Source organism: Suricata suricatta, chromosome 5 (genome assembly GCF_006229205.1).
Source record: "Suricata suricatta isolate VVHF042 chromosome 5, meerkat_22Aug2017_6uvM2_HiC, whole genome shotgun sequence".
NCBI lineage: Eukaryota > Metazoa > Chordata > Mammalia > Carnivora > Herpestidae > Suricata > Suricata suricatta.
Window position 1 is genome coordinate 129,005,005 of NC_043704.1, and position 20,807 is coordinate 129,025,811.

The following is a 20,807-nucleotide window of genomic DNA, read 5'->3' on the forward strand; positions in this document are numbered from 1 at the left end:
AAAAGAAAAACCAAAGGAAAAAAAAAAAAAAAAAAAAAAGCAGGCAGCAGCTCCCCCTGGTGGATAGGCGTGGTTTGATGGGGTAAGTCTTGGAGTCTGCTCTCAGAGGCTCCGCCCCTGCCTGAGGCGAAATGAGCAGCAGGAGGTGAAGTGCGCACCTTCACAGACTCAATTGAGGAGTCCCCACCCCCAGTCCGGATCTCGGTTGCAATGTGGAAAGGAAAAAAACAAAAAGCAAAAAACCGAGTGTCTCTTAGTTTCCGATAGCTTTGCTCAAGAAGCTGTGCGCTGCTGGAAATGAGCTGGGAGCTCCCGGGCCTCCACCCGCCACCGACTCTTTGTTGAGGGTCCCGTTGGTGTGCGCCTTATTTCTTCCCTGTGGGCACCCGGGATTCGCGCAGTCCGTGCAGGAGGCGGGGTGTGCCGTGGAAATGCGGTCCGTGGTCCCGTTCCCAAAACCAAGTTCGAATTGCTTGCGCCCGGCGCAGTCGCCGGTCCAGCTGCTTCCCGCCGGGGAGCGCACCTCCCCAGCGCAGCCGCTTCTCACAGCCACAGAGGCCTCTGATTTCCCGCCGAGATGGCTTAGGGCTGGGGGCTATTCCTTCTCTTGTGCCCCGCTGCCCAGCAGTTATCTATGGAGTGGGTTTCTGTCTCCAAGCGCAGCCAAGCATTCTATACCTCTTCCCCAGAGACAGCTCCATGAGCGTGTTCCGACTCTGTCTCTTCCCTTTGTCTCTCGGGCGCTGCGCGCTTGCCCCACGTTGGGCTGGGGATCTTACCTCCCCTGCCCGTCTGGGCTGGCCCGTCCTCGGATCTCCCCCGTTCGCCCCCACTCACTCAGGTATCCTTGAGGTTCTGTTCCTTCTGGAGTGCGTATTTTCTCCTTCCGCTCTCTCAGTTGAACGTAATATTCTTCTCAGTTCGAAAAACGGTGCGGAGGGAGTTTACAGAGCTCCCTTCCTCTCCGCCATCTTCGCTCCACTGAGTTTCTTAAATATTAAAGGAATCTCTTCGCTCATGATCCCTGCTCCGACTCCTCCAGTCCCAGGTGACTGACGCAGGGAGGCGTGGGTGCAGCAGCCGCTATTTGTAAACATGCTCCATGTGCGCTCGCCCAGCCCCATTCGCACGCCACTCGTGGCACCTGAGGATGCGTAGCTTTCTCACACTTAATATTTCTTATCCTTTTGATTTTAGCCATTCTGACCGGTGTGAGGGGAGGTACCAGTTATTCTCATGTGTATTTCCCTGATGATGAGTGATGTTGAGCATCTTTTCACAGGTCTCTTGGTCAGAGAGAGACAGACAGAGAGTGAGAAGAGAAGGGGGCAGAAAGAGAGGAAGGCACAATCTGAAGCAGGCTCCAGGCTGTCAGCACAGAGCTCAACTTGGGGTTCGAACCAAAAACTGCGAGATCATGACCAGAGCTGAGGTCAGACACTTAACAGAGCCACCCAGGCACCCTGATCTCTGCCTATTTTTTAATTGGACTATTTATTTTTTTGGTGTTGAGTTGTGCAAGTTCTTTATCTTTTTCTTTTTTTTTCTTTTTGAAATATTATATACATATTTTTGAATCATTTGTTTTTGAGAGAGAGAAAGAGACAGAGTGTGATCAGGGAACAGGCATAGAGAGTGAGAGACACAGAATCTAAAGGAAGCTCCAGGCTCCGAGCAGTCAGCACAGAGTCTGATGTGGGGCTTGAACTCAAAACTCTGAGATCAAGGGTCACATGTTCCACTGACTAAGCCAGCCAGAAACTCCTGTATATTTTAGATAACCCCTTAATGGATCTATCATTTGCAAATATTTTCTCCCACTCATTAGGTGGTATTTTTTGTTTTGTTGATGGTTTTGTTGATGGTTTCTTTTACTGTGCAGTAGCAAAAATATTTTTTCCCATTCATTAGGTTGTCTTTTTTGGTTGTTGATGGCTTTGTCGATGGTTTCCTTTGCTGTGTAAAAGCTTTTAATTTTGGGTTGTCCCAGTAGTTTATGTTTGCTTTTGTTTCCCTTGCTTGAGATGACATATATAGAAAAATGTTTCTATGGCCCATGTCAAAGGAATTACTGCCTGTGTTTTCTAGGAATTTTATGGTTCCAGATCTTACATTTAGGTCTTTAGTTTATTTTGAGTTTATTTTTGTGCATTGTGTAAGGAAGTGGTCAGGTTTATTCCTTTGCATGTATTTGTCCAGTTTTTCCAGCACCATTTATTGAAGAGACTGTCTTTTTCCATTGTATATTTTTACCTCCTTGTCATAAATTGACCATAGGAGTATGGGTTTATTTCTGGGTTCTTTATTTTGTTTCATTGATCTATGTGTCTTTTTTTGATGCCAGTATCATAGTGTTTTGAATACTGCAGCTTTTTTATTATTAAAAAAATGTTTTTTATGTTTATTTTTGAGAGAGTGCATGAGCAGGGGAGGGGCAGAGAGAAAGATGGAGACACAGAATCTGAAGCAGGCTCCAGGCTCTGAGCTGTCAGCACAGAGCCCAAAGCGGGGCTTGAACTCATGAGCTATGAGATCATACCTGAGCTGAAGTCGATGCTTAACCTAGTGAGCCACCGAGGCACCTCTACTGCAGCTTTAATAGTATATCTTGAAATCTGGGATTGTGATAGCTCCAGCTTTTTTTCTTCTTTCTCAGGATTACTTTGGCTATTTGGAGTTTTTTGTGATTCCATTAAATTTTAGTATTATTTGTTGTGCTGTGACAAATGTTGGTATTTTGATAGGATCGCATTGATCTGTAGATTGCCTTGGGTAGTATGGACATTTTAACAGTGTTCTTTCAATTCATGAACATAGTATATCTTGCCATTTGTGTCAATTTCTTTGATTGAATTTGGATTTTCATTGAGTTGAATTTCCCATTCAGTTTCTTTCACTGATGTATAGTTTTCAGAACATAGGTTTTTCATCTCCTTGGTTAATTTTATACATAAGCGTTCTATTCTTTTTGGTTCAGTTGTAAATTGAATTTGCTTCCTTAATTTCTTCTGCTGCTGCTCTGTTATTAGCAGATGCAACAGATTTCTGTGTATTTATTTTGTATTCTACAACTTACTGAGCTCATTTATTAGTACTAATAGTGTTTTGGTGGAGTCATTAGGGTTTTATCTGTATAGTATGATGTCATCAGCAAATACTGACAGTTTTATTTATTCCTTACCAATTTGGATGCCTTTTATTTCTCTTTCATGTCCAATTGTGGCAGCTCAGACTTTCTCATTATTATGTTGAATAAAAATGGTATGAATGGACATCCTTGTCTTAGCAGATCTTAGCAGGAAAACTCTGTTTTTTACCATTGAGTATGATGTTATCTGTGGGTTTTTCATATAAGGCCTTTATTATATTGAAGTATATTCTCTCTAAACCATTTTGTTGAGAGTTTTTATCATGAATGGGTGTTGTATTTTATCAAATGCTTTTTCTGTGTCTATTGATGATCATATAATTTTTATCCTTTATTTTGTTAATGTATTACACTGATTTGCAAATCTTGAACACCATTGCATCCCTGGAATAAATTTCATTTGATTATGGTGGATGATTTTCTTAAATGTATTGTTGAAATCAGTTTGTTCATGTTTCGTTGAGTATTGAGAGATTTTGGTCTGTAGTTTCCTTTTTTTGTGGTGACTTTGTTTGGTTTTGTTATCAGGCCAATAATGGACCCATAGAGTCAATGTGGAAATTTTCCTTTTTCTTTTGTTTTTTGGAATAATTTGAGAATAGGTTTTAACTCCTGTTTAAATGTTTGGTGAAATTCACCTGTGAAGCCCTCTGGTTGTAGACTTTTGTTTGTTGGGAGTATTTTGATTACTGATTCAATTTTATTTCTAGTAGTTGGGTCTGTCCCAATTTTCTGTTTTTACTATATTAGATTTTTATTATAAAAACATAAATGTAAATTTGTAATATATAAGTAATATAAACTAATATAAATATTTTGTAAACATTTTTTATAGTCTGGATTTTGTTTGCTGATACATTGAGTATTTTTGTATTTAGTTTCATAAATGATTTGTCCTTCAGTTTTTCTTTCTTATAATGTCCTTTAGGTATATATACCAAATACTGAAAGAAAAATCCTAATTTATAATCTTGTCTTGAAATTACTCCTAATTCTTAAGAGTTTAATTTAAATCCTTATGTTTGGGGGGCGTTGCTGCTAATAATGTCAGTTTGCAATGCTCTGATTTAGGTTATGTGTCATATGGGAGTCTGGAGACTGTAACATGATTGTATTACTGTTTTAGAAAAACCTTTGTTTTCCCCTTGGTGCATTTCTAGTTTTTTAAATTGAGAAGGTTTGCATAGAAAATAATTCACATTTTCATCATCGTGGCAAGAAACCGTATGCCCATTAACAATTACTCCCTGTTTATTTCTCCCTCCAGCCCCTGGCAACCACGAAGTCTACTTTCTGTTTCAAGTTTGCCTGTTTTGGATATTTCCTATAAGTAGAACTATATAATATGTGGCATTTTCATGTCTGATTTCTTTCACTTAGCAAAATATTTTCTAGATGCTCCATGTTATATGGCATATGTTAATTTGACCCTTTTTATAGTTCTTGTGATGACCCTTCTTTTGTGGGCTAGAGCTGAGGCCTCTGTCTTGTGAAGTAAAATGTAGTCTAACAAAAAGAACAGAACTCTTACTACAGCTGTGAAATTGTCTATAGTAAGCACATTTTAGGAGGAAAAGTAAAAGTAAATGAAGAATTTCAGGCCAATATTGGAAAAAATTCAGTCAGAGATCCCTCTATAATTATTGTACTTTAATGCAATTTTATTTTTTCTTAGCTTTCTAACTTTCTAGGATTTGTTTGTGTCCTATTGTGACTGTGGGTTGTAAATATTAAACTCCAGTAGGATTCTAATTAAGGCCTCGGGGATTGGTATTTTATTATTATTATTTTTGTGGCATAATACAAACATGATAGAGGATTCTGTGGATGGTTTGAAGGTAAAGAAAAAATGCAGAACTATTTGTTTAACAGACTATTGTTTCACATTGAATTATTTCATTATTTAATTTTAATTTTTAATTGGTCATCAGTTTCAAGTATTCTAAGTGCCTTGAGTGAATTAACTACAATTTCAAAATAGCCCCTCCAAAAACATTGTAAGATGGGTGCTAATAATTACTTCCTTATCTTCATTTTCTAGAATCAGTAGATGTTTAGAGAAATTGGGTAATTTGCCCAAGGTTTCACATATAGTAAGTAATAGAGCTTGAATATACATAGGCAGCCTGACTCAATAATTATACTGTTTTCCTAGGGTGTGTTACTTGCATTTGCAGGTCTGCCAGCATCTATCAATTTCTGAGCTGTCTAGGATGTTTTCTGTATCAGAGAGTGCCTTCCCATATAGTGTGTTTCATTTAATATTCTCAACACATCTAGGAGCAAGCTTGAAGTACATATACTTTCTTTTGCTTAATATTGTATTTCCAGAATTTTTGTTTAGATAGTAAATGTTTGTTTATTCAAAGTTGCACATTAAAGATGTACTAGATAGCAGGCATTGTATTAAGTTCCTTGGAGATTTCAAAGATGAATTATACTTGAATGATCCCATTTAGAAAGAAAGTTAAGATATAAATTATGATACAAAGTAGAAAGTGTCATAATAGAAGGTGTTCTGGAATATTAGAGTAGAGATATTTTTCTATATTGATACTTTCTTTTTTTTTAAATTTTTTGACATTTATTTATTATTGAGACAGAAACAGAACATGAATAGGGGAGAGGCAGAGAGAGAGGGAGACACAGAATCTGAAGTAGGCTTCAGGCACTGAGCTGTCAGCACAGAGCCTGCTGCAGGGCTCAAACTCATGAACTGTGAGATCATGACCTGAGCTGAAGTCGGAGCCTTAACCGACTGAGCCACCCAGGCACCCCTATATTGATACTTTCTCTTTCTCTTGTCTTTGCTTCATTTTATCATTCTGACTCTTAACATTTTAAATTAGTGGTATGACCCTTCAATCATTCCAAGGCCTGTTATTACTTTTGAAAATAACCTAGAGCATATGTTTTATTTGGTTTTAGGGAATGACAGAGGAAGAGGAAGACAAACTCTTGGCACTGAAAGACTTCATGATGAAATCTAACAAAGCAAAGGCCAACATAGTAGACCAGAGCCATCTTCATGACAGCAGCCAGAAAGGTGTCATTGACTTAGGAGCGTTAGGCATAACTGGGAGACAAGTTGATCTTGTTAAAACCAAACAGGAGCCTGATGACAAGCGAGGTTAGTACGTTTATATATGTGTATGTGTTTGTTTAGTGTGTTATTATTTCATAAGGCTAATTATTTCATAAGGCATATTAGTTGTAGTAATTGGCAGTAAAATAAAAAGTCACATTTTCCAGGTATAGAACTTTCAGGTACTGTATGTGACTTCATTATATAATAGGCGGATTTGGGGGAGGAAAAGTGGAGAATTGAATGAACAGTTAAGAGCTTATATAACCTGTCACAGTTATGGCTTTCTGTATCAGAGTCAGGATTCAAACCAAAGCTGGACTCCTACTCTTAATAATAATGAAATCATGTTGCCTTTGTAGAGATGTATTATTGAAGACAAAATCCTGTTTTTTAATCCTTTAAACACCAACCCAAAGTCAATAGTATATGTTAAAATGAGATAATTATTTAGTTTGTTTAGCAGGTTTGCCCAGTGGATTGAAAAGAACAGTCTTGTTATTAACAATGAAATAACAGAAGAGTGGAAACCAGAGACTTAATCAAATCATTGTGAACTCTTGAGATTTAGAATTGTCAGCTTTTGTGACAAGGATGTTGACATTGGTTGTATGAGTTTATAAGATCTTGTGTATTCTTTCTGTAACCCTTTTTGGAGATGTCCTTATTTACAAGTATGTGCGTTTAAAAACCACTCTATTCCAGTATCAGATTTTAAAGGCACTGAATTGTATTTTAAAATAAACCTCTAACTGCCAAACTTGGAGTACAGTATTTGGAACTTAATTATCAGTGGTTTACATCCATAATAAGTAAAACACTGATACAGATTATAAGAAAAATACAAGCACCCCAAAAGAAAAATATTGAAGGATTTGAACTTACAGTTGGAAGAAGAATAGAAATGCGTTTTTGAAAAGATAAATAAATGCAAAACAATGAGATGCCATTATGTGATTAGCAAAAAAGACTGATAATACACCTATTGTTAGCAAGGGTGTAGGGAAGTAAGCATTTTCATACACTGTTGATGAGATTATAAATTGAACATGTTCTTTTTAGAAAGCAGTATCCTTACTGTTTGAGTCAGTATTTTCAATTCTGAAAATTTCTCCCAAGAAAACTGACAGGCATGTGAAGAAATATGTATAAGAATGTTTTCAGTTTAAAAAAAAGAAATAATTGAAGTGATCATTAATAGGGGAACGGTTAAATAAACATTCAGTGTATTTGGTTGAGAGAAAAAGCAGGTTGTGAAATACTTTATATTACTTTGTACTATTTTATTTTTGTAAAATGATACGGTAGTATATCATAAACTGTGTAGTTTATGGGATTTATGTAGTTTATGGGAAATTCATATTATATTTTGGTAATTAATACTAGACCTTTGTGTTATTGAATGTATGTTTTGTAATTGGAGAAAGATTTTTTTAAGAAGAGTTCTACTCTATATAGTCTGGAGGTAACTATATAGCAATTGATTTTCATATTTTGTTTGCTTGTTTCCCAAGTAACTGAAACTGAAAATAGGTCATATCAGTGTGGTCAGTGACATTTGAAAAAGTTGTTTTTATTGTTGGTTCTTGAGATAAAGTGGTTATTTGAAATTGGGCTCATCTTAGAAAACTAGGAAGCCATTAGGTCTAATTATTAATGCAATTATTAATGCAAGTGCATCTGTGCCACCTCCCCTAGAGATAAAGTCAGAGTTAATGAGTTGATATACAAATATAAATGAATTGGAGATCGTAAAGAACAAATAGGATGTGAAGTCCATTGTAGCCCCTTCCTAACCAGAAAAAAAAATCAATAAAAGTGTTTATTGGTTTTAGAGGTTTCCTTTAGACTGACTATTCTGAATCTGTTTTTGTAGCTAGAAAACACGTAAAACAAGACTCAAATGTAAATGAAGAATGGAAAAGCATGTTTGGGTCACTGGAACCACCGAACATGCCACAGGCCCTACCTAAAGGGAGTGACCAGGAAGGGATTCAGACTGGGAAGCCACCCCGTTCTGAGTCCTCTGCTGGCATTTGTGTCCCTTTGTCGACTTCTCCACAGGTACTGTCATCTGGGCAGTAATCGTTTTCTCTTTCAATCTCATTCTGCTGTTTTTGTCGTTTAAAGGCTGTGTACTATACTGGAAAAATCAATATAGTGAGTTGTCCTTTTTAAGGGAGGATGTGCTTCTTTCTTTCTTCAAATTTTATTTAAATTTAACTTAGTTAACATATAGCATAATATTGGTTTCAGGAGCAGACTTTAGTGATTCATCACTTCACATAACAGTGCTCATCCCAACAAGTGCCCTCCTTAATGCCCATCCCCCATTTAGCCCATCCCCCTCCCACCTCCCTCCATCAACCTTCAGTTTGTTCTCTTTAGTTAAGGACCTGTTTCTTTCTCAATCAGGTTTATCTTTAATTTTATAGCCAAGGGGAAGCCTAGTTATTGAAAGAATCAGTGAGGGCCTTGTATTAGCGTACTCATGAATAAAGTGATCGGAAATTGTGTGTTGGAGACATCATTATGAAATGTGATTTTAATTAGGTTACAATGAACCTTTTAAACCTTTTATTCTTTCTCTAATATATCTGTAAAATAACAAAAACATTTCTGGAAGAAAAGTCCCTAGTTTGCCATCTGTGAGAAATTATGATCTTTATATATTTTAAATATAGTTGTAATTTAAGGTAACTCTTCCCTAAGCCAATTACGTTTTAAATGAAAAATATTAACTGAACCAACTGATAAATTCTATTTCTATTCACTTAAATTCTGTGGATTTTTGTTTAATGTTATTGCTATACTGATAGTTCTTTTTTTAAAATGATGTGGAAGTTTGGAAATGTAATATTTGTGGTTAAACTTTATTTTAATGAGGTTTTCACTGAACAAATGTCACTAAATTTAAATGGATTTAAAAATTGGCATGTCAATAAGGAAAAAAGCTGATATAATCAAAAGAGAACATGGGTACATTTTTGTCATCGAGTATACTTTGCTTTATAAAAATAAATACTTATAATTCTGTTTTGCAGCTTCCAGAAGTGACAAATGTCCAGAATAGAAAACCAACAGTACAGGTTTTAAGTAGTACAATTTTACCGTCTACCTACCAGATTCGGATCACAACGTGTAAAACGGAGCTGCAGCAGCTCATACAGCAAAAGCGGGAGCAGTGTAACGCGGAGAGGATAGCTAAGCAGATGATGGAGAACGCCGAGTGGGAGAGCAGACCGCCGCCGCCCGGTGAGAGTGCCGCCGCCGGGTACTTGTGTTCTAGCCCGGGTGCCGACGCTAGGCTCTAACGCAGGCTGCGGGCCATTAATTACCAGGAAGTAAGAACAGAGCTGTCACTTGAAAGTCCAGAGGAAGAGCATTAAGTGAGAAATTTTAAGTCATCATTTGTGGAGTTTGGATCTTCTTAGCTGTGGGGGCAACTTGCAGCGTCTTGTTTAGGCCACTTAGTGTTTTCAGCCTGTCTGGGGCCCGTTTTCCCCATTTACAGTGCTAGGTTTTACCCGCCTACATAGTGTCATGCCACTTTTTACAGAATGTCAGGCTTCTTGGAGTAAGCTCCAGCTTTTCATTTCTGAAGGGCCTAACATCTGTTTTCTTCTAAAAAAGTAAAACATTTGGAAAGAAATGGGTATTTCTAAGAAGAAAACAAAATTAGCTGTAATTCCACCATTCAGTGATTATCAGCATTGAGATTTTGGGGAAACACTGCCATATTTTGAGAAGATTGAAAAGAAACTTAAGAGATATTTCAGATGAGAATGTGGCTCAGCTCTGTTAGCAGACTTGCCCAGTGTAAATGTGGTAGAGCTAGAGCTAGTTATTGATATCAGATATGTAGATTTTAAAAACATTTTAAATGAGTTTCTGTATATAGATTTTAATAATAAAAATTTAACTTGAAAACTCTTGAGAAGAAATGTGTAGAAGACATAGAGTAGTGTGTCTGTACTCAAGGGGAAAATGCTGATAGAGACAGATGATTTTTTTTTTAATGTTGATTTATTTATTTTGGGAGGATGGGGAGGGGAAGAGAGAGGAGACAGAATCCCAGACAGCGCAGAGGCCCATGTGCTGTCAGTGCGGAGCCCTCCAGGGGCTCGATCCTGCGAACTGGGAGATCGTGACCTGAGCCGAAATCAACAGTGGGACGCTCAGCCAGCTGAGCCACCCAGGCGCCCCTGCACATAAATGCCTTAAAGATTAAAATATTAAGTAGTAAGTGGCATCTTAGGTCATATAAATTTTATCAAAGTATGCTGGAATGTTTAAGTTGTTTGTGTAATATATATACCAGCTCTGCTTTCAAAACAAAAATATTAACCACAAACTCTCTATTTGATGACAGAATGTCATTATAAGTAGCATTTTATACCTATGTGGAACTATATATTGTATTCAGTAGTCACAGAAAATGTATCAAGTTTTGAGGTTCAAAAAATGTGGGATGACTTCTGATTTTTTTCTTGCCACGCTTGAGTGGTTGTGTGAAATTGATTTTCTCAGAGGGAAATGTTCAGTCTAGCCTGGTAGATTGTCTAGACTTCATGGCAAAGTGATTTTGATCACTTTCAAATCTAGTGTATCCTTTTTAAAAGTCACATTCATTTGTTCTTCCCACACATGTGAGCTAGAGATCCAGTGGTAAACATATTTTTTATCGTAGAGTTTGCCAAGTTTGGCAATAGTCTTGGTTTCATTTTTGTTTTCTGGTAAAAAAGAAATAATTTTATCCTAAATTGGTATTGTTATCACAAAGGCACTATGTTGAATTCCAATACAGGATGATCTTCTATTTATTTATTTTTATTACTATTTTCTTTTGAGAGAGAGAGAGAGAGAGAGAGCGCGAGCGCGTGAGAGCAAGTGGGGGGAGGGGTGGAGGGAGGGGGGAGAGAGAGAGAATCTTAAGCAGACTCCATGCTCAGCACAAACCCTGACATGGGCCTCAATCCCAGGACCTTAGGATCATGACCTAAGCCGAAATCAAGAGTCGGATGCTTAAATCACTGAGCCACCCATGCGCCCCCCCCCCCCCCCCCCCCCCCCCCCCCCCCCCCCCCCGCCCCATACAGGATGATCTTTAGCATAGCTTTCTGCGGGGGACCAGCCCATGCACCCCAGTCGAACGGTCCCTGAGTAGGTGGTTGGTGTCAGCGAAATATCTATAGGAAGGAAGACAGACAACATGAATGGTGGTAAAACCACATTTTACTAAGAAAGTCAGTGTCTTTTATGCCATAGGGGTTTTACACATTTTTTTTCTCTTTAATGATTACAAAGCTTATGGTCCTTGAGAGAGTAAAAACATGCCCTGGGAAGGATCATTTTTTTATCACAGAAAAGAGAACAGCCGTGAAAACAGAAGTAAAAAAACAGGAATGAGGGAGTCTGTCTCTCAAAGAATCTTCTTTTCTTCAAGGTCCTTTAGCAGTTATGTCTGGGCAAGACGCTTATCATTCAAGGGGTTAATTTTAGACACAGGATTGTTTTTGCCCCAACAGCAGGCGATGAGCTGGGAACAGAAATAAAGTAAGGGAAAGCAGGTGCCACTAACTGACCCAAGTTGATTCAAAACTTAAAGGTATATGCCTTCATTGCTTTTGCAAAGCAATGAGAAAAATCCCAGATTTTTTCTCCTGCGCCCCGGAGGCATAGCATCCATGGTCGCTTATGTAGATTCTCCTGTGTCCTGGAGGCCTGGCCATCAAAGGTCGTTCTGTGGGAGGTGTTTTGGCCTGCTGGGCCCCAACAGCTTTCTGTTTTATTTTAAGATTGATTAATATTAAACTTTAAAAGTTACACTTAATATAAAAGTTGACTCCTCAAATATTGAAGACAGTTATATGCAAGGACCTATGCTAAGTACTGTGAGCGATTGAGAATGGGTAAGACATGGTCTCTGGCCTCAGCACACCTATAATTTATTAGAGGAAATTAATCATAGACAAGAATATACATAATAAAACGTGCATAGATGTCATAAAGTACTGGAAAATCCATGAGCTATGATTAATAATAGTATTTATACCAACATGTTGGTACCGTACAGTAAGTGATTCGAAGTGGATGTTTACTGTGGATGTGGGGCAGTATTAGACACTTTATACATCTCGTTTATTCATATCCACCCTTTGGGTTCAGTAATAAGTCCCTCATTTTACAAATGTAAAATTGAAGCCCAGATATTTTAAACATCATATTTTGATGGATCTGGGTCTTTGAGACTTTAAGAACCAGGTTGCCTCCCTTGCACCCTTTTTATCTAGATCAGGGTAGTCGTTATCTCTGGCTATTGAGCAAGTAGTCAGAGTTTTTCCAGGTAGTAAGTGACTGTTGTTCTTTTTCAGACACTAGAGAAGGGTCCCGGGTGCAATCCTTCTAAGGCTCTTTGAGCAGCACTTAATTGCTATCTCGGATGTCTCACTCAATAGCTAAAAGTGTCTGTTATGGCCTAGTAGGCCACTCTGTATTGGCTAGCTATCGGTACCCTTCGTTTAGTTCTTATGATGGGTCTTATGCTGGTCGTTGGTGACTGTGCTGGGAGGTGAGAGAAGCATAGTATTTGTAAACTAGAGTTTAAGACCTGCTCCTTTGCTTTTCCTTAGGGTGGCGTCCTAAAGGGCTGCTAGTTGCACATCTTCATGAACACAAATCTGCTGTAAATCGAATTAGAGTCTCTGATGAACATTCACTTTTTGCAACGTGTTCAAATGATGGCACAGTGAAAATCTGGAACAGTCAAAAGATGGAGGGGAAGACCACCACTACCAGGTAATACATGCTTGGGAGGAGAATCCATTTATTTAATCAAATATTTATTGAGTGGTCACTCTGACGGGTGCTGCTTTAGGAAGCAGGGATACACAGCGATTATAAATGGACAAAAATACCTGTTCTATGGGGCTTTCCTCCTTGTGAGAGATGACAAACAATAAATAGTATAAATAAAACGTACAGCATGTTACATGGTAAAAAATGTTTTTGGAGAAAAATACAGCAGGGAAGAGGGATAGGGAATAGAGTAGGGGTGGGGGAGAGTAGAATTTTAAATAAATTGACTAAGACTGCCTCACAGAGAAGATGGTCATTTAAGGAAAGACCTGAAACAGGTGGAGGAAAGAGTCATGTGGCTCTCTCTAGGAAGAGCATTCCAAGCAGAGGAAAGAGAGATTTCACAGGCCCTGAGGTAGAAAGATGTTTGGCACGTTTTGAGGAATAGCAGAAAGGCCTGTGAGGCTGGAGCAGGAGCGAGCAAGGGAGAAGAATAAGCGGGTCCAGATTATGTAGGGCCGCACGGGCTACTGTGAAGGACTCTGTAAAGGACTTTGGCTTTTACTCTGAATGAGATGGGATCCTTTGGAGGGTTCCAAGCAGAGGAGAAACATGGTCTGGGTTAAATTTTAACCGAATTACGATGGCTCTTGTATTGAGAATACTGAGGCAGTTAGAGGCTATTCTGGTAATTCAAAAAGAGATGGAGGTAGTGGGAAATGATCGGACTTTGGATATATTTTGGTGGTGGAGCCAAAAAAATTTTGCTAAATGGGTTAGATGGAATATGAGGAAGAGAAAAGTAGAAGATGATGGGATGGCGCTATGTAAGGAAAACACTCTACCACTGCCCTACTGTGGTCAAGATGGAGTTCAGTTATGACTTGAAATCCCTAGGACTCTGTGCCGATGTGATTTTGAAAAGTGTGATTTCCATTTGTACCTTTTTGTAGTTACGTCCCTGCTTGCTATGTAGTCTGTCTGCCAGTCCTCCATCCCTCCATCTCCATCAGTCCTACCATATTCATATGTGTTCTGTTCCTAGTTTGGTCTAGGTCTGAAAAGAAAGCTACTAGAAATCAAAATTGAATTTCATGCGCAAAAAAGATGTCTCTGGTGCTTTTCTTGTTATCAGTTCAGTGACCATAGTTAATCACAGAATCATCAGAGCATCTTTGATAACTAAAATAAGTCAAAAGTTGACTCTTTTTTCTTTTTAAGTTTATTTTTGTGAGACAGCGCATGTGAGGGGAGGATGGCCAGAGACAATCCCAAGAGGCTCCACACTGTCAGCACCGGAGCCTGATGTGGGGCTCTGTCTCATGAAACATGAGATCATGACCTGAGCCAAAATCCAGAGTCGATGCTCAACCAACTGAGCCACCCCAAGAGTTTTCTCTTTAGTGAACAATGAGATGCAGTTTTGTGCTGTTGATGTTTTTTAAAAGAGCTCTGCAATTTTACTCTATGCTTGTTTTTCATGTTCATTCTTTCTTGGCATTGCATTGGTCAGAACATAAATCGAAAGCCAATAACAGAATCCCAGAACCCTGGCACCATTTAATAATTCTTTGTCAACATTTTATTAGGAAATTTCAGACCTATAGGAAAAGTTGAAAAAGTTTCACAGTGAACATTCATAAGCTTGCCACACAGATTCTGTAATTTTACTATATTTGTTGTAATATAATTATTCTATCAATTCATCTTTTTAAAATATATTTTCAAATAATTTGCAAACATCAGTACACCTCCTCTAAATACTTCAGTTTATATATCATTAACTAGAGTTCAGTCTGTGTTTATTTCTTTTTTGTTTGTTTGGCATACATTCATATGCTATGAAATACACAGATCTCAAGTGAACCATTTCATGAATTCCAATGAATACATACACTTTGCAACTTAAACCACTCTAAAGGTATGGCATGTGGCCATCACACCAGAATGTCCCTTCAATGAAAACCCCTTTCTCCTCCCTGCCTACAACCACCTAAAAATTTTTTTCCCATGATTATTAGCATTTTTGTTAGTATGTTAAATATGTCATCTGATAATTTTTCAAATGGTGCTTTGTTGCATCATCATCGGTTGAATTCATTTGGAGGAGGGGAAGTTCATTTGGCATTTGTAAACCTCTCAAATAAGAACTTGGAATCATTGGTTAACTTTGCAAAATTCTCCTTTGTTAATTCTCAAATAATTTTTATTGCTGAGCCATGCCTTCTGTATTCCAGTGTCATATCTTAGGTAGTGGTATCCAGGTGTCACATTTCAGACAGTGGTATCCCAGAAAATGTGGTAGTTTAGCCGGCTGTATGTCTTTGGGAGGTATGGTATTTAGAGATTGGATTTCCTCTGGACGCAGCTGCTCTCCAGCTTTGCTGTAACACGTGCTGTCTTATTTGTGGAGCGTCGTTAGGCCTTGGCTTGGGGGTGCCTCATTCCAGGGTGGGGAAGAATGGAAGGGAACGGAATGTGTTGCTCTTTCACCTGCCTTCATGAACTGGATTAGGGGAGAGGCAGGCCATTATTACTGTCAGATCCAAGCGGGGAACAGCTGGTGGCTGGGAAAGAGAAATAAATCTCCTTTTTTCTTAGGAAAAAGTTTTTTTTTTTTTAATTTTTTTAATTAAGGAAATGTTACTAGTACATTCTGACTACTGAAGTTTTTCCCTTATGCATTCTGTTGGCTGACCACCCAGTTCCCAGTCCTGACTTTCTCACTGAATTATGATTGGTGATTTAGGCCACCTGGATCTTGGCTCTTCTGGTGTGTCCCTGGGGAACTAGTTTGTGAAAAATTGTTTTAAACTTTTACATAGATTAAAAGAGAAAAAACATAATCCTTTATAGTATTCTAAATTATTTTCCATATCCCTCTTATATTACCCTATTTTTGGCTCATTTAGCTTCTCACTTTTGGGGGAGATTGAAGAATTTGGTACTTGTTGAATGTGATGATAAAACATCTCAGTGGAGTTCTGTCTAAATGAAAAGTTCTTACAATATGAGAGATGTGCTGGAAAGTTCTCAGGGTTAGGGTTACGTAGCATTTGGAGGCTGAAGGTCTGAGGGGAGCATAAAGGCCTCTGGAAGTCCTGAGGATGCCAGAGGCCTTAAGCTTTGTCTATTGAATTTCAGAGACAGGAAGAGAGTGGTCAGAAAAGGAAAGAGAAGGCAACCAAGTTACATCAGACTGCAGTAGAAGAAAGTTCTAAGAAAGGAACTTAGAGGTGACTCTGAAATGTAATAAGAAAGCCACCTGGCACAATGGGGCATTCTCAGATCGAGTGCCCTTTCGTAGAATGCAATTGATGTATCCATCATCCCTGGAGGGCTTTTTGACAATATATATATTTCAAGCTTTTATGATGTCCATATCCTAAGGCAATAACTAGGAATGAATTCAGAGATTTAGTTTTAAGGCTGTTCAGAGTGGCTTTCTTTATAATAGTAAAAAAAAAAAATTAGAAACAAACTAGAGTTTCAGCAGTAGGGGTGAAATTGGAAAAAGAACTGATGGTACAAAAACAAAACTGATGTGGGAAGAAGTCTTTTGATGAAATATATTGATATATTGTGTGAGAAAATAGGTTTAAGAAGTAGGTTTAAGAACTCATGTAGGTTTTCTATATTTTGGAATGACAATAAGGATTTCTAAAAATCTGTTCCTTCATAAAAATAGAACACTGGCAGATACTGTCAAAATCAACTTTTCCAGAGCTCTAGAAATTAAATTCCTGAATTAGTCTGAAGAGTGTTATTTAAGAAAATCAACCGTCTCTCAAAAACATGGAGCCATGCATTCCCTAATTTTATCCCCTTTTACCAAGCAGTGCAGTAGCTTTGAAAACTAATAGCCGCCCAGCCTTTTATCAAGATTTGCTGTAACTTTGAAACTCAGTCTGACAACTGTGGTAGCCATGAAAACCAAAAGTTTCGTTGTGACTGGAGGGGTCATAATGGCTAAAAGCCCCATCTCTGGGGAATTGTCAGTGTTTGACCTTTCTGCCAGCTTGCCGGAGCTCCATTCTTAGGGTCTATCTTTGATTGGACTCATCCTCTTCTTTGAGAGAAACTCTTCCCACAGCACATTTGTTGAAATTATCAGTGCTATTTGTTTAACACTGCAGTAGCCAGAGGTGGCTTTACCAGTTGTAAGGGGCTGACAAGAAACTTAAAAGAAAGGCCTAGGGAATGAGATGTCTCCTACGTAGGGGCCTTTGAAAAGTTCAGACCCACATTCATGTGTAGGGTTGTTCACATGCCCAAGAAGGAACTGAGAAGACCCTGAGTTCTCACCTCTAGCTGACCTTGAGACTGTGTACAAGCAGGAAATGAAGGATAAGGCAGAGTTGCAAACTACTTTGTTGAAGGTGTGCACAAACACAGAGAACTTCAACAAAGGCTAGATTTCAAAGCATGAAGGAAAGTGTCTGTCCAGTCATTAGCTGACTACTAAGTTAACTAAACAAAGACTTCAGTGGCTACACATGAGAAAGCATGCAGACTTTATAGAATTAGTCCAGGAAAGTCACTAAATAAAAATTTTGGAATATTATTTCCAAAGTTGACATATCAATTAGATTATTTAGTTTTTTTTTTAATGTTTGTTTATTTTGAGAGGGATAGATAGAGTGTGCGTGCAGGTGCATAAGCAGGGAAAGAGCAGAGAGGAGAGAGATCCCAGCAGGCCCAGAGCCAGGGATGGGGCTCAAACCCAGGAACTGCAAGATCATGACCTGAGCAGAAATCAAGAGTCCGACTTAACCGACTGAACCACCCAGATGCCCAGAATATCTAGTTTTGGACAAAATTGCAAGTCAGGAAAGTAGGTCTATACACAGGAAAGCATAGTCAATGGAAACTATTCCTCTGTAATCTCAGATATTGGACTTGCTTGCAAGATAAAGACTTTAAATTAGCTATTAAAAATATATTCAAAGAATTAAACCACGTCTAAAGAATTAAAAGTAAATTAAGACAAATATCTCACCAAATAGACATATCAATAAGAAGATAGAAATGATCAATTGAAATTCTGGAGTTGAAAAGCATAATAACTAATAAAATGAAATAAATGAAATTCAAGTCATATGAGAGGATGAAAAGATTCCACTGGCAAGAGAAAAAATCAGAGACTTGAGGGCAGATCAGTTGATGTTATCCAATCAGAGGTACAAAAACTAAAAAAGATAAGGAAAAATGAACAGAGCCCCATAGACTTGCAGAATGCCAACATACACATAAGAGGGGTCCCAGAAGGTGAGGAGAGAGAAAAAGGAGCAGAAAGAATATTTGAAAAAACAATGGCTAAAAATCCCCCGATTTGGTGGAGAACATTAATCTCCACATTTGAGAAAGTCACTGAATTCCAAGTAGGATGAAAATGAAAGAGAGCTATCCTAGACACATGATAAGTATACTGTTGAAAAAGAATCTTGAAAGCAGTGAGAGAAAAATGACAACCACATATGAGGAAGCCTCAATAAGATCAACAGCTGACACTTCATCAGAAATGACGGAGACTGGAAGTCAGTGGAATGACATAATCAAAGTTGAAATGTTGAAAGAGAAAGACTGTCAGCTGATAATTCTATATCCAACAAAATTGCCCTTCAAAAACGAAGGACAAATTAAGACATTCCAAGATAGTAAAAACAGGGAACTTACTGCTAGGAGATATTCCCTAAATGAAATATTTAAAGGTGTTTTTTGTGCTGAAAGAGAAGGGCATGAGACAGTAACTTGAGTCCACATGAAGAAATAAAGAACATTGATAATGGTAAATACTATTTATAAATAAATATAAAAGTACAAATTATTTTTGTAACTTTTTACCTGTCTTATTTAAAAGATGATCATACAAAGCAATAATTATAAAACTGTGTTTATGGGCTTGTGATATATATAGAATTTGCGTGACAATAATAGTACAGAAGAGGGAGGGGGGACAGAGAGATATTAGAGCAAAGTTATTATGTATTAATGAAATTAGTATTAATCTGATCATCTTTAAATGTCAAGTGTATTTCCTAGGGAAACCACTGGGGGAAAAATCTTTCAAAACATGTAATATAAGAAACAAAGGAATTAAAATGGTATACTAGAAAATATATTTTTAACACAAAAGATGGCGGTAATGGAGGAATACAATAACAACAAAACCTGTATCAGACGGAAAACAATAGCAAAATGTCAAACATAAATCCTACCTTATATAAATATAATCATATAAATGTAATCAAAAGGCGATTTGGCAGAAAGTGTGAAAAAACCTGATATGACTATGTGCTCTCTGCATGAGACACATTTTATTTTTATTTTTTTATTTTAAAGCATTTTAATTCCAGTGTAGGTAACATAGTGTTACATTTGTTTTAGGTGTACAATACAGTGATTCACCTGTTTTATACAGTATTCTAGTGCCCATCATAAGTGTACTTTAATCCCTTTCAGTGTATTTCACCCATCTCCCTACCCACCTCCCCTCTTGTTTCCTTTTTTTGTTTGTTTTGTTTCTTAACTTGAAGATATGAATGAAATCTTAAGGTATTTGTCTTTCTCTGAATGGCTTATGTCACTTAGCACTGTACTCTTTAAGTTCATCCATGTTGTTGCAAATGGGAAGATTTTATTCTTTGAAACGAGTAATATTTCCATTGTGTTTATTTACCACATCTTTATCCATTCATCTATCAGTGGACACTTGGTCTACTTCTATATTTTGGCTAGTATAAATAATGCTGCAATAAAAACAGGGATGCATATATCTTTTTGTATTAGTATTTTCATATTCTTTGGGTCAATACCCAGTACTGCAATTCCTGGACCATAGGAGTAGTTCTATATTTAATTTTTTGAGGACCCTCTATGCTGTTTTTCACAGTGGCTGCCCTAGTTTGTATTCTCACCAATAGTGTATGAGGGTTCCTTTTTCCCCCACATCTTTGCCAGCACTTGATGTTTCTTTTGTTTTGATTTTAGGCATTTTCACTCATGTGAGGTGATATCTCCTAGTGGTTTTGATTTGTATTTCCCTGATGATGAGTGATGTTGAGCATCTTTTCATGTGTCTGTTGGTCTTCTGTATATCTTCTTTGGTAAAATGTATATTCATGTCTTCTGCCCATTTTTAATTGGGTTATTTGTTTTTTGGATGTTGAGTTGTGTAAGTTCTTTATAAGTTTTGGATACTAACCCTTTATTGTATAGGTCACTTTAAAATACCTTTTCCCATTCCTAAGGTTGCCTTTTAGTTTTATTAATTATTTCCTTTGCTATGCAGATTACCCCCCCCCCTTTTTTCGATGTAGTCTTCATAGTTTATTTTTGCTTTTGTTTCCCTTCTCTCAGGAGACATCTAGAAAAATGTTGCTATGACCCATGTACAAGAGATACACTTTAGATCCAAAGACACAAATTAGTTGAAAATCAAAGAACCAAAAAAGATGCAACATACATATAGTACCTGGAAGAGGGCTGGAACAGCTATATTAATATTTGAAGAAATAAACTTTAGACAAAAATTTCTACTATAGATAAACAAGGGCATTTTATTATGATAAAAGGGTTAATGCATCAGGAAAACAAAACAGTTGCAAACATATGCACCTGGTAACGGATCCCCTAAATAAAGCAAAAGCTGACAGAATTGAAGGGAAAAGTAAGAGAATTCCACACTAGTTGAGACTTTAATACTCTTGCTTTCAGAAGTATAGATAGAACAAATAGGTATAAGATCAAAGAAAATAGAAGACTTGATCAATACCA

General features: G+C 37.6%; 1 protein-coding gene across 1 annotated transcript in view; it reads left to right on the plus strand.

Moving 5' to 3' along the window:
- Positions 1-20,807, plus strand: part of PIK3R4 (phosphoinositide-3-kinase regulatory subunit 4) — a 79,981-nt gene that overhangs the window by 36,503 nt on the left and 22,671 nt on the right. The window contains exons 10-13 of the mRNA XM_029940310.1: positions 6,077-6,278; positions 8,110-8,297; positions 9,278-9,488; positions 12,866-13,031. Of these exons, the coding sequence (XP_029796170.1) occupies positions 6,077-6,278; positions 8,110-8,297; positions 9,278-9,488; positions 12,866-13,031 (767 nt within the window). The remainder of the gene's footprint in view (positions 1-6,076; positions 6,279-8,109; positions 8,298-9,277; positions 9,489-12,865; positions 13,032-20,807) is intronic.